At 43.5% G+C, this 12,470-nt stretch overlaps 1 protein-coding gene across 2 annotated transcripts; it reads left to right on the top strand.

Annotated features, from left to right (window-relative positions):
- Positions 1 to 5,110: 5,110 nt before the first annotated feature.
- On the top strand, positions 5,111 to 12,411 carry LOC147310439 (tetraspanin-8-like). Of its 2 annotated transcripts, none has more exons than XM_086270293.1 (9): positions 5,111 to 5,321; positions 8,199 to 8,264; positions 8,554 to 8,670; positions 8,790 to 8,864; positions 8,948 to 9,031; positions 9,764 to 9,853; positions 10,501 to 10,572; positions 10,706 to 10,789; positions 11,212 to 12,411. In XM_086270293.1, the coding sequence occupies exons 1-9, from the start codon at positions 5,262 to 5,264 to the stop codon at positions 11,344 to 11,346; spliced, it is 783 nt and encodes a 260-aa protein (XP_086126419.1). In that variant the 5' UTR covers positions 5,111 to 5,261; the 3' UTR covers positions 11,347 to 12,411. The 2 variants fall into 2 exon arrangements, with proteins under 2 accessions (XP_086126419.1, XP_086126418.1); XM_086270292.1 differs by having other exon boundaries at positions 8,790 to 8,867.
- The last annotated feature ends 59 nt before the right edge of the window (positions 12,412 to 12,470 follow it).

Below are 12,470 nucleotides of genomic sequence, written 5' to 3'. Positions count from 1 at the left end.
GTGTCAGAAGTGGGATGGACCCAGGTTGGCGGCTTTTGCCATGTTCCAGTGACGATCGCGGGGGTGTCCTGTACGGCCCTGCGGGACACGGGGTCCAATGCAACGCTGGTCCGACCCGATATTGTCCCAACCGGAGCTGCTGTGCAACCGACTAATGTGCAACTTAAGACTGTGACCGGTGATCTGGCCCCAATGAGAGGGAGGGGAGTGTTCCAGTTCAAGGTGGGGGACCTCGGTGTGTCTTATGCTGCCTGGGTGGCTGACGTGCAGGACGCCTGCATCCTTGGGCTGGATTTTTTACGAGCCATTGGCGGTGTACTGGACTTAGGCAAAGGCTTCCTCGTAATCTCTGATGGGAAGAAGGTGCCGCTTATTCCTCCCCCGGTCTGCACAGCATCTGCCGCGGCGTCCACCTCCACCGCAGAGACCCCTGCAGACCCGCCAGCAGAACAGCAAGCGGAGGAGGAGGAGAGGTTCTTAGCAGTGAGGAGTATCTGGTCAAAGAACTGTGAGGGGCTGACTCCACAGCAGCAAGAGAGTCTATGGCAGGTACTAAAAGAGTTTAGTGACATTTTTGCCCTGAAAGAAAGTGATGTTGGCTTGACACACTTGGTAGAGCACGTCATTGAGACCGGAGATGCCCAGCCTATTAAAGTGCGCCCACGCCGCCTGCCCCTGGCTCATCAGGAGGCTGCGGACAGAGAGTTGTGTGAAATGATGAAGGCGGGCATCATAGAGCCATCTGATAGCCCGTGGGCCTCCGCGGTGGTGATGGTGCCTAAGAAAAAAAGTCCTAGGATGCGTTTCTGTGTGGACTACAGACCACTCAACAAAGTGACGAAGAAGGACTCTTACCCCCTTCCCAGGATTGATGAGTCTCTCGACTTAGTAGCCGGGTCCTCCTGGTTCTCCACCCTGGACCTGCGGAGTGGCTACTGGCAGGTGCCACTGTCCCCGGAATCCAGACCGAAGACAGCCTTCTGCACTAACAGGGGACTATGGCAGTTCAAAGTCCTGAGCTTTGGTCTTTGCAACGCTCCTGCGACCTTCGAGAGGCTTATGGACAGTGTGCTGGCTGGCGTCCCACGGCAACGGTGTCTGGTTTACCTGGATGACCTTCTAGTGCACGGGAGCTCCTTTGATGCTGCCCTGGATGCCCTGAGACAAGTGTTGGAGAGGGTGGCGGCTGCAGGCCTGAAGCTGCACCCCGACAAGTGCCACTTCATGAGGAGGGAGGTGGAGTTTCTGGGCCACAAGCTGGGTCGTGAGGGCATCAGCACGTTGGAGGAAAAAATCCACACCATTACCGAGTGGCCCACACCAGCAGACCAGAAACAGCTCAAAAGCTTCCTAGGACTGGCGTCTTATTACAGGAGGTTTGTGAAGGGCTTTTCCTCCATAGCCGCACCACTCTTCCACCTGCTGCAGAAGGACCGTGACTTCATCTGGACCCGGGACTGTCAGCAGGCGTTCGACACCCTCCGCAGATCGCTGACAGAGTCCCCAGTCCTTGCCCCCCCTGACCCCGCCCTGCCTTTTGTCCTGGACACTGACGCAAGTAATGTGGGGCTGGGAGCGGTGTTGTCGCAGGTTGGGCCGGAAGGGGAGAAGGTGGTGGCGTACTTCAGCCGGGTCCTGAACAGGAGTGAGCGGCGCTACTGTGTCACACGACGAGAGCTGTTGGCTGTGGTGGCGGGGGTGAGACACTTTAAGTACTACCTGTGCGGCACAGCATTTGTTATCAGAACTGATCATGCTGCCCTTCAGTGGCTGATGTCTTTCAGGGAGCCAGAGGGACAGGTGGCTCGCTGGCTGGAGGAGCTCCAAGCCTTCAATTTCACTGTGGAGCACAGAGCAGGGACGCACCATTCTAACGCAGACGCCCTCTCTCGCCGCCCATGTGCTGCAGCTGGCTGCCGTTACTGTGAGAAGCGAGAGGAAATAGAGCGGGAACTCACGACAATAGACGGAGCAGCACAGCTCGCCTGCAGGGCTCTTCTGGTGGTGGATGCAGCGGAGTGGAGGGCACGGCAGGAACAAGACACGGACCTGCTGCCGGTCCTGCAGTGGCTGGAGAAGGGGGAGCAACCCCTTTGGGATGAGGTCACTGGGTTTTCCATCTGTACCAGGGGGCTATGGGCCAAGTTTGCAGCTCTCAGGCTGAAGGATGGGGTGTTGGAGCGTGCCTGGAAGGACCCTGCCACGGGGGAGGAGAGGTGGCAGGTTGTGGTGCCAAGGTCGCTGAGGTCAGCTGTGCTGGAAGCCTGCCATGGGAGCACTGGCTCCGGCCACTTTGGGGTCTCCAAGACTCTCCGCCGCCTCCGCCAGGGCTATTACAGGGGTCAACAGCGGAGGGACGTGGAGGACTTTTGCCGCAGCTGTGATGCATGTTCCTCACACAAAGGGCCACAGGACCAGTCCCGGGCTCAGCTTCAGCAGCAACCAGCAGGAGCCCCAATGGAGCGAGTAGCTGTGGACGTCATGGGCCCATTTCCTTGCACAGACAGAGGAAACCGCTATGTTCTTGTGGCAATGGACTATTTTACCAAGTGGCCGGAAGCATACGCCATCCCAGATCAGGAGGCTGAGACTGTCGCTGATGTATTAGTGGAGGGGATGTTCAGCCGCTTTGGAACAGCAGAGACCCTCCACAGTGACCAGGGGCGTAACTTTGAGTCCAAGGTATTTGCTGCCATGTGTGGACGCCTTGGGATTAAGAAGACCCGCACCACCCCACTTCACCCCCAAAGCGATGGGCTGGTGGAAAGGTTTAACAGGACGCTGGCCCAGCAGCTAGCCATCCTTACCTCAGAACACCAACGGGACTGGGATTACCATCTTCCCCTTACCCTCATGGCCTACAGGTCGGCAGTACAGGACTCCACCCAATGTACGCCTGCCCTGCTCATGTTAGGGAGAGAGCTGAGAACTCCTGCAGAGTTGGCTTTTGGGAAGCCCCCGGACGCGCCAGAGGCACCACCGGGCCGGGACTACGCAACGAAGCTGCAGGACCGGCTGGATTCTGCACATTCCTACGCCCGAGAGCAGCTGGCGAAGGCAGGCCTGCGCCAAAAGAGGAATTACGACATCACCACTAAGGGGAGGCACTTCCATGCTGGGGAGCTGGTGTGGGTCTACAGCCCAAAGAGGAAGAAGGGACGGTGTCCTAAACTGGATAGCAGCTGGGTGGGGCCTTGCAGCGTCCTAGAGCGAGTAGGGGAGGTTGTTTACAGGGTGCAGTTGCCTCCTAGGGGGAGGATAGTAGCGCTGCACAGAGACCGGATGGCCCCCTACAGAGGGCAGTCCCTCCCCTCCTTTCCAGAGGGACGTGTACAGAGTGTCCGTGACCCTGCTCAGAGGGACCCCCGACCGGGGCTGCGTTCCCCTCCCTCGGACTCTCCACCCCAAAGTCCCGAAGCTCCGCGTCCACCTCAGGGGCTCAGGAGGTCAAGGAGGGAACGTAGGCTACCACCCCGCCTCAGAGACTGTGTCGTTCCCTCGGGGACGAGGAACTTATTGCTGGGGGGGCAGTGTAACGATGGTTAAGTGTTATTGTACAGTGACATGTTGGTGATCTCTGCACACTGTTGTTGTTCCTTTAAGATTCATGTTTGGTTGTGGTACAGGAAGGGGAGGGGGGACCTGGGGGTTTTTGTGTGTGTGTGCCAGGCTGGAGAGAGGAGTTGTACGAGGGCGCTCTCCCCGGAGTTAGCAACCCGCTTGCTTATGTGCCGAATAAACGGACAAACTGAGACCCAACCGTCTGGTTCTTGTGAATGTTACAATATATATATATATATATATATATATATATATATATATATATATATATATATATCCTCTTCTGTACAGTGAACAGGCTGTACAGTGTTTATCAGCGCATTTTCTGTGTTTACCCAATGCTGTAACTCTGCAGCTTAATGTATCTTGACTTATCAGTCACTTACAGCTGTGGCCTCAGCACATTTTGACAGTTAGATAAACTATTTTGCATATTCTGTGATGACTTGTGCAATGAAATGTTGCAGATATGTTATTGAAAGTTAAGGTAAGTAAATAAAGTTTATTTAAAAAGCGCTGTGTACAGAGAATCAGTCACAAAATGCTATAGAGCAAAATAGAGGAAAATAAAGAAAATGAAGTGCTGAAATAGGGGAAAAAACCAAACCAAACCATATTGAGGCAGAATGAAGGCATTTAACAGATTAAAAATACTACATTAACTGTCTTTTCAACACAGATAGACAATTCTGTATATGATCATTAATGCACCTAATGCTCTCTGCTTTGTAAATGTCATTAGAGAATTGAGCTGAAGCCACTGTCATTGTGTCTTCTGTGTTTTGCTGTATGTGTGAGCTACTTTGGAAAATGCACTTCCTATATCAAGAACTTGTTGCAGGAAACATGTCAGACAAAGTGAAAAAAAACAAAACAACCCACACACTCCCACTCCATTTGCGGTCATATTTCCCAAGTACATCACATATAGCTAATTTTGATCTCATGTGGGCCAGACGGGTGCATCTCCCTTTTCTGTCAGTGTAGAGAAATTCAACTACAGATGAGAGATCTTAATATAAGAAAAAGAAGCACAACTTCAATGGTTTTAAAATATAACTATAACTTAATTTGGTGTAGTTGAATGCCCATAGAGGGAGTCTTTATCTGTTAGAAAAGCTGTAAAACTAATTAAAATACATTTCAAAATTTATGTCCTCTTTCACATTTTCCAAAACTTTACACTCCTGTTAATATGACACCCCATCCATATATGATCGTGCGTTTTTCGTGCTCATAAATATTGATCACATTGGTAATAAATATGTTACTTAGCAGTCACCTGCGTTTAGGGATTAAAGTCAATTGCATCATATTTAAATTTTGAGGCTTCTACGTTATTAGGGGACCGAAATAAATTATGTTGCAAATTTAAACACAGATTTGCAAATTAATGGTATTTTTTATTTCGTAATAAGGTTAACAAAACATTCTATTTTGCAAAAAATAAATAAGATTTTTCTTCATTATTTCATGTTTCAGGCTTTAAATTAAGAGGGTTAAGCAACTTCATGAGCTGGAGAATAAGACTCCACCCACCCACATTCTCACCATTTCCAGGTGGGGAGCGCAGTAGTCTAGCGGGGAGGGACTTTAACGGGTCTCGCTTCTTTAAAAGTAGATTTATTTCTTTACGGGCACACAAACTATCACTTTTGAGGGACACATTCACTCGTGGAGCGACATCAGAAGACCCAAACATGGGAAGAGCGAATGTGTGGCTGAAACGGACTTTCATTGTCGTGATAAGTCTGATCGCGGTGAGTATGGTTACGAGGCGCTAAAAGATTGTTTAGATGCAGATGTTGAGACCCTCCTCGTGCTATGCGTAAAAATCTACTTTATCCAGATGCTGCAGTTAAACCCTTTTCAGTTTTACTCAATCGAGTTGCCAATGAAGGTTGTAGGAGGCCCTTTTTTAAAATTTTTGTTTTATTTATTCGAAACACATTGGAATAATTAGCGAGACGGGAAAACAACAGTGTCCAGGAAACGGTAAGATTGTTAAATAACAATTAAATTAGGGGCTGTATTAAACAATAATGTGTACTATAATGCTTGTAGTCTTATGTGATGTCATCATTGGTTTTCCTTTTTTTAAGTATGAAAACAAACAGTTAAAATGCGCATAATGTTTCCAAAAATCCAAAATATGATGTCATAAATTGCTTGTTTGGTTGTTTGTTTGTTAAATGAAGAGGAAAAAACAGAACAAAAGCTAGGAGTGACAAACGTACGGTGCAAATGTGGCCCACTCTTGGCACATAGTCAGCAACATGACATTAATGACTGTAGAAAACAGACTATGTGCCAGCATCGCCATCTTGGCACAACATCTGGGACCCACCAAACCTGATTGAGTGGCAGTTATACCACGTGATGCTCTGGTTTCCCCAACCTATTAACTCCCTCTTCTCCTTCTCCCACCTTATTCTTCTCATCATTCCCACAGTTGAGGGGAAGTGGATTATGCAACATGTTTTTCCCGCTAATACAGCTTGTCCCTCATGGTTTAGCTGTCACTATGTGTCTCATCACTTGCTTTGGATTTACTGATTTACAGTGGTTTACCAACACATGATTTAGCCCAGAGCTGTTACAAAAGAAACACATTGTGCAATACTTTACTAAGATTAGCACGAGCCTATAAGAGCTGATGCCAAATGTCAAAAGGGTAAACAAATGTACAGGGTGAACTATTTATCAGATTAACATAACAGTGTAAAGCTGGATTAACTTCTTCAGTAGTTCTACTCTTCATTGTAGTCATTAGTCAACACATTCTTGAAATTCAAATGATTCTATTTAACAAATATTGTTGGGTTTAACAGATGTCAGCACTTTCTTTAAACCAAACCATAATCCAAGAACCAAGATGGTTCAGAAGTACATCCCACCAAGTATACTTTGATTGTCTCAGATCTGCGCTTTGGGTCAATGGTTTTGCTGCAAAGTAGCATAATTATCAAGTTTCATTTCATGCCCCGAGCTCCTCATGTAGATGCCAAACTCTTAGGCTTCCAGTTCTTGTAACAACATAAGTCAATTATGGATCAATACTCAAGGGGTGGATTAAGTATCTTGCTGGTATTTAGGCGTTACCCCTGTTAAGTGAGAGATCTTATAAATGGATTTGTTCAAACCAGTTCCAGTTCCCAGGCTATTTTTTTTCTTGCATATTTTGGAGGAAAATGCATACGTCACAATAGTTAGGAACAGTTCTATGACTTTATTTGAAGAAATGCTAAAACCTTACTTGAAGACATGCAAGCACAAGCACAGTCATGGTAAAAACCAGGTGTACCCTCTATTAGTTGTGTGCAAAAAAAAAGGAGCAGCTAATTTGAAGTAATTGTTTCTTGTATGACTTTATCAGGTTCTCACTCTCCTTTAGGAGATTACTCTCTTAGTCTGCCACAGCATTTCAAATGAGTTCAGATATCGACTTTGATGGGGCATTTACAACACCTTCATTCTTTGTTTTTGAAGTCGTTCTGTTGAATGAATGTCCTGTTTCATGACCCTGTTTTGGCCAAGTGTTAACATTCAGAGGTGTCCTCAAATTTGACTGCAGAACATTTTTAGATAAAGCAGAGATCATGACTGACTGACAAACTGTACAGTGCCCAGGTCCTGTCTCTACAAAATAAGCCCAAGTCATCACCCCTCCATTACCGTGCTTGACAGTGGGTATGTTTGTGCTGAGTTTGCTGTAGTGTGGCATTGTGTATTATGGCCATATAGCTCCACTTTGGTCTTGTCGGTCCAAAAAGACATTGTTCCAGAAGTCTTATGGTTTGGTCAGATGCAAACGTACAAACCTAAGCTGTGCTGGCATGTTTTTGTTAGAGAGAAGAGGCTTTTCTCCTGACATCCCTTCCATTTTCTAAACGTGCTGTCATGAACCTGAACATCAAACTGAACCGTGTAGCATCTGATATTTAGCTCCTGTATTTGTTTGTTGCATGGCCAGACCCTGGATTGAATTCCTTAGACGTCCACTCCTTCTCTCTGTAGAACAAATGGACTAAAATTGTTTGGAAGTGATCGTATAAGCATTACCAGACTAATGAGCACCAGCAATCACATAGCTGATGTCTTTCCACTTTGACATATTGATTCCTGTGTAAGCAGTAAGAGTGGACTTAGTTTCCCACAGAGTGCTTCTGCATTTTTTCTTCATTTGTGTGCAATATGTCATGTTTTGCAGTTCATCTGATACAACAATGCTTACGTCAGTGTTGTTAAGTTCACAAAAGCTTATGTACCATGTTATAGTTTGCTAACCAACATATTGAGTGTTTGAAAAAAGGGTTTTGTATAAGGGGTTTAGTAATCATTACATCTTTTTACTACAAAAAAATATGTTTTTTGTAGCTTATATGTTCATATTTTCATTATTATTTTGATCAGGTGTCACATAACCTATTCAAGATCATTAATGTAAAGCATAGTAAATGTTTAAATATGTAAATGCTTATCATTTAATTCTAAATAAGCAGAATTAATACTTTCATTTGTACACAATTCTTTTGGGGATGAGGAGAAATCATTGATGACTTTCGGTAACCTTAGCGTTTCTCACTCTGCCTGTTACAGCCCTGAAAGTGTTGAACTGTCTCTTACTGTTTTTACAGATAATCAGTTTGTTGCTGCTGGGATTCAGTCTTTTTAGCCATGGACACTTACACCAACAGGAAGAGGTATAAAATGTATATTTATAGAACCTTGCATTATGACACATGAATGTGTGTGCGATTTAACAATGTCCTATTGTATGTACGACAACACATATATGGCTCAGCAGCAATTTCTATATTAGTGGCAAAATAAGTAAGCAAATATTATGCAGCCGTTGTCAGACAAATGCCAGCATGTAAGTGTTTTCTTTTCCTGTAGTATTCTTAATGACAAACAACATCTGCATGGGGCACTGAAGTCAGGTTACACCCTTGCTCACTCTCAACCTGCGTCTTTGTTTTTTCTCCACAGGCAGAACGCGAGATTGCAGTCATACATGTTATGTATGTTATTGCTGCGATAATTATTCTCTTGACCATCTTTGGCGCAATCGGTGTCTGGAAAGAGATACGGTGGGCTCTAATAGTGGTGGGTAAAGAAAAAAAGAAGACAAGAATCTTGGTAGCTGTAATAAAAATACAATTTATAACAAAAACAAATAGATCCTTATTCCCGTATTTCTGTGTGTATGTGTTTCTGTTTGTCAGTATGCAGTTGGAATGATTCTGAGTAGTCTACTCATGTTGGGGCTTAATATTCAAGGACTGGCTTCACAATCTCAGGTATTACCAAAGTGCCTTTCCACATTAGAAGATACAGAAATGTTTTTTAACTGTTTGTATATTACTTTGCTTTTGTTGCGCAGGTACGTCAAGATGTGAAGAAGCAGTACCTGAACCTTTTACCCCTGGTTAATGCTACTGAATTCCTCGATGATATACAGACAGAAGTAGGTAACCTTGTGTTGTGAAGTTGTGAGTGAAGATGTGCATGTGTTTGTAGTGTGTGTGTGTGCTATTCATCTAGCTTCACAACCCATTAATAAGTAAACAAATTTAAGGTCTTTCAGATAACAAAATTTTGCAGTGTCAATTTGAGGCATCATATTGCCAGCTTATACTGAAAATTACTTGCAGCCAGTAGTGTAAACATGGCACAAGGAAATAATAGCCGATGAGGTCATAGAGATGTTTGTGAGCAGCGATAATGGATAGCCCGTGCCAGTTTTTGTAAGTATAATCTTGTAGAATTGCAGTTCCAAGTAGTTTCAGAGGTGATCAAACAAAACTAACTAAAAACAGAGCTCACATATAATATGTAAGGCTAATGGCATAACTAAACAATGCTGATACACAACTTAACTGGATGCTAGGCACATGCTCTTCTTATAATATTAGCAACTTAAAATAGCTGTTTTAGTGTTTTATAGAGAACTCTAGTGAGAACAGAGAAGAAATGCAGTATTCTTGATTTTAACAAAAGAAAGATAACACTCATAAATTTCTTGTTTGTGACGGACATATTTTTCCAAAAGTACAACCAGACTGTCCTGGCATGACTGATACAGTTTTCAGCAGCACAGATCAGATGCTGTTTGGTCAGACTTAACTGTTTGTAGAAGGGATTAGGAGATGGTTGTTTTGCAGTTGTCTCTTTATTTTCTTCTCTGATTCCATCTCAGTTGGAGTGTTGCGGACTGGAGAGCTACCGGGACTGGAAGTTCAACATCCCAAATTCCTGCCTATGCACCGACAAGTCCACTAATCCATGTGTAAGTGTGAAAGCTAACATGCCTACACGGTTAAAAACATTTTTCAATAAATTTTCATTTACAAAGCCCAACTTCCTCCCAAAGTAGCACCACCAGGCTCCTTTGTGCTACAGTAACACTTGGGAAAACAGTGGTTGGAGACTGTGGTACAACCAAACCATTTTCAGACGGTAAAGCAATTTTAGTGCATCAAGTCAGCGATAAAACGTCATTAAGATTTTGGCTCAGTGGGGTCAAGCTGGCATTTGTGATAATATGTCAATTAACTATTATTAACTGGTGAAAATTGCAATGATGTCAACGCCATTACCGCATTAACGCGGCAAATCTACATTAACGAGTTACCACGGATCGCCCCGTGCGTGGGGCTGCACGAAATCAACGTGTTAGCGTGGTTAGCTCGTTAACACGTTGACGCCATGCCCATCATGCAGTCTTATTTCGATTGTTTGCAGCATGTTGGCAGTCTGTCTGCATTAAAAATAAGACACCAGTTATTTGCAAATCTGCTTGAAAATGACTGCAGTCAGTTAAAAAAGCATGTTTTAAAAGCTTTGACACACAAATATCATCACATTTTAAAAACTACATGTTGTCTGTGTGTGTGCATACACTTCATGCACAATTATAATTTCTGTGTTTTCCAGGTGGCGGCTCCTAGAAACAGCAGCCTCTTTAACAGCCAGATGGGTGACGAGCCTATTATGATTTATGAAAAGGTATTAAAGGCATTCTCATTAGAAATTATCTTTTTTTTTTTCAAGTACAGGTAGATGTGTAAACTCTATAAGCTGTTATGAACTTTGTTTCCATTTATATCGGTTTATCTCATTAATCCTTTACTTGTTTTAGGGATGCCTTCCATACTTCATCGAGATCATAATGAGTCTGATTAGGATTGTGTTGGGCGTAACACTGGGAGTCATGTTATTGTGGGTGAGTACAATCAGTCTGTAGCTCTCATGGTTATAGCTCCTTTGATGTGATCTTTACAAAGCGTGCATGGCTGTTGACAGAAATGTTACGAGAATTTTGCTTAGGTGATCCCATTTGTACAAAGTCTTAATTTTTCCCTTAAAATTCGTCTTTCACTAATATTTTCAGTCATAGGGTTTCAAAAACTCTTTTCCATCCTGAAATCTTCCTATGCAGTTGCTAACTACAGATTTGAAAACTGAATGAAAGCGAGCAAGTATCTGTTTTCGCTGCGCTGGCAAACTTGCCTTTTTATTTTCTTTGACTATTCTGCTCTCTCTCAGCCTCTTTCTAAAATTGCAGGTGGACTCAAAGCAACTCAAGAAATAATAAAAAGATGAACAGGAAGTAAAATAAACCACCTCTGTTTGATTCTGTTTTAGATATTGTCAGCAGTATTGTGTATAGCCATCTTGTGCCAGCTCGATCGGAAGAAAGACACCCCCGCAGTGGTCTACAGTGCAGAGGCAAAAGCAGGCAACTACACCACCCTCGCAGAGGTTTCAGACCACTCCTGATTTCTTTGTTTCTGATTCAGCATGTTAAGCAAAGCTAAGGCAAACCTCGGAAGCAATGGGATTAATAGAAGACGTTGTGATGATTGGATATATTGACTATATCATACCATGTAAGTGTATTTTGAACTTCTTTGTTAAGGGTATTTTCTATGGTAAATGGTAAATGGCCTGCATTTGTATAGCGCTTTTCTAGTCCCTAAGGACCCCAAAGCGCTTTACACTACATTCAGTCATTCACCCATTCACACACACATTCACACACTGGCGATGGCAAGCTACATTCTATTCACTATGTAATCCCTAATGAGCTGTAAATTTGGGCTGTGCCACAAAAAACAGAACTGTGAAACACTATGTTCCTTTTTTGATAAATATTTCTATCCAGTATAACCAAGAGGGATATGATAAGTGACAGAGTGTGTTACCTGCTTTGCGCCTTTGAGCTCTGTGTTTGGAGACTGGTGGTAATTCTGCACCAACATAGAGCGTAATCTAGTACCTCTGATCTGTGATTTTTAGCACCGGCAAGCAAGAAAATAAGTAAAAATTCAGAGTTTAAAGCTAATGTGCTCAGTAAAAAAGCACTTATGAGTAGTACGGGTGAATTAAAGCTTAACTGATATTTTGTAGTTTGGTAGCTTTTCATTTTTCTTTAACTCTGACTTTTTTTTCCATTCAAAGCTTTTTAATACTCTCATATTTGATAAGACTGGTATTCAGTATAAGATGCCTTTTTTCATTGCTCCGTATCGTTTAGATCAGCTGCTAAAGAAAAAAAAATCCTTCAATCCAGTTTCTTCCTTATCCTTGCTGTGGCACATCCTTTATCCACTGCATAAATGGTAAATGGCCTGTATTTGTATAGCGCTTTACTAGTCCCTAAGGACCCCAAAGCGCTAATAAATGAAAGGACAAAAGGAAAATATACAGCTTACAGTTTACACCTATAACTGTGTAAACCACAGTTAATGTATTGATTGTTGTTCCCCAGGTTTGTGGGAACATTTTAGAAAAATTCGAAAGACTGTTTTTCATTGTGTAATAAAACATTTTATATTCCCTTCATATAGCTTTGTTTTGTTTTGTAAACTTAAATTTGACATAAAATCAAGTGAAATGATGAC

Source organism: Aulonocara sp. 'chitande type north' Nkhata Bay, linkage group LG17, assembly GCF_057382095.1.
Source record: "Aulonocara sp. 'chitande type north' Nkhata Bay isolate Kocher_YH1m ecotype deep benthic linkage group LG17, A_spYH_male_GT1.1, whole genome shotgun sequence".
NCBI classification, from domain to species: Eukaryota; Metazoa; Chordata; class Actinopteri; order Cichliformes; family Cichlidae; genus Aulonocara; species Aulonocara sp. 'chitande type north' Nkhata Bay.
Note: the sequence above shows the minus strand (reverse complement) of the source record. Positions and strands in the feature narration are given on the sequence as shown.

Excerpts from the sequence above, each read along its gene's own strand:
- LOC147310439 (XM_086270292.1), top strand. The coding sequence starts at position 5,262 with ATGGGAAGAGCGAATGTGTGGCTGAAACGGACTTTCATTGTCGTGATA. Across the intron at positions 8,265-8,553 it reads ACTTACACCAACAGGAAGAG|GCAGAACGCGAGATTGCAGT; the intron begins GTATAAAATGTA and ends TTTTCTCCACAG. Across the intron at positions 8,671-8,789 it reads TACGGTGGGCTCTAATAGTG|TATGCAGTTGGAATGATTCT; the intron begins GTGGGTAAAGAA and ends TCTGTTTGTCAG.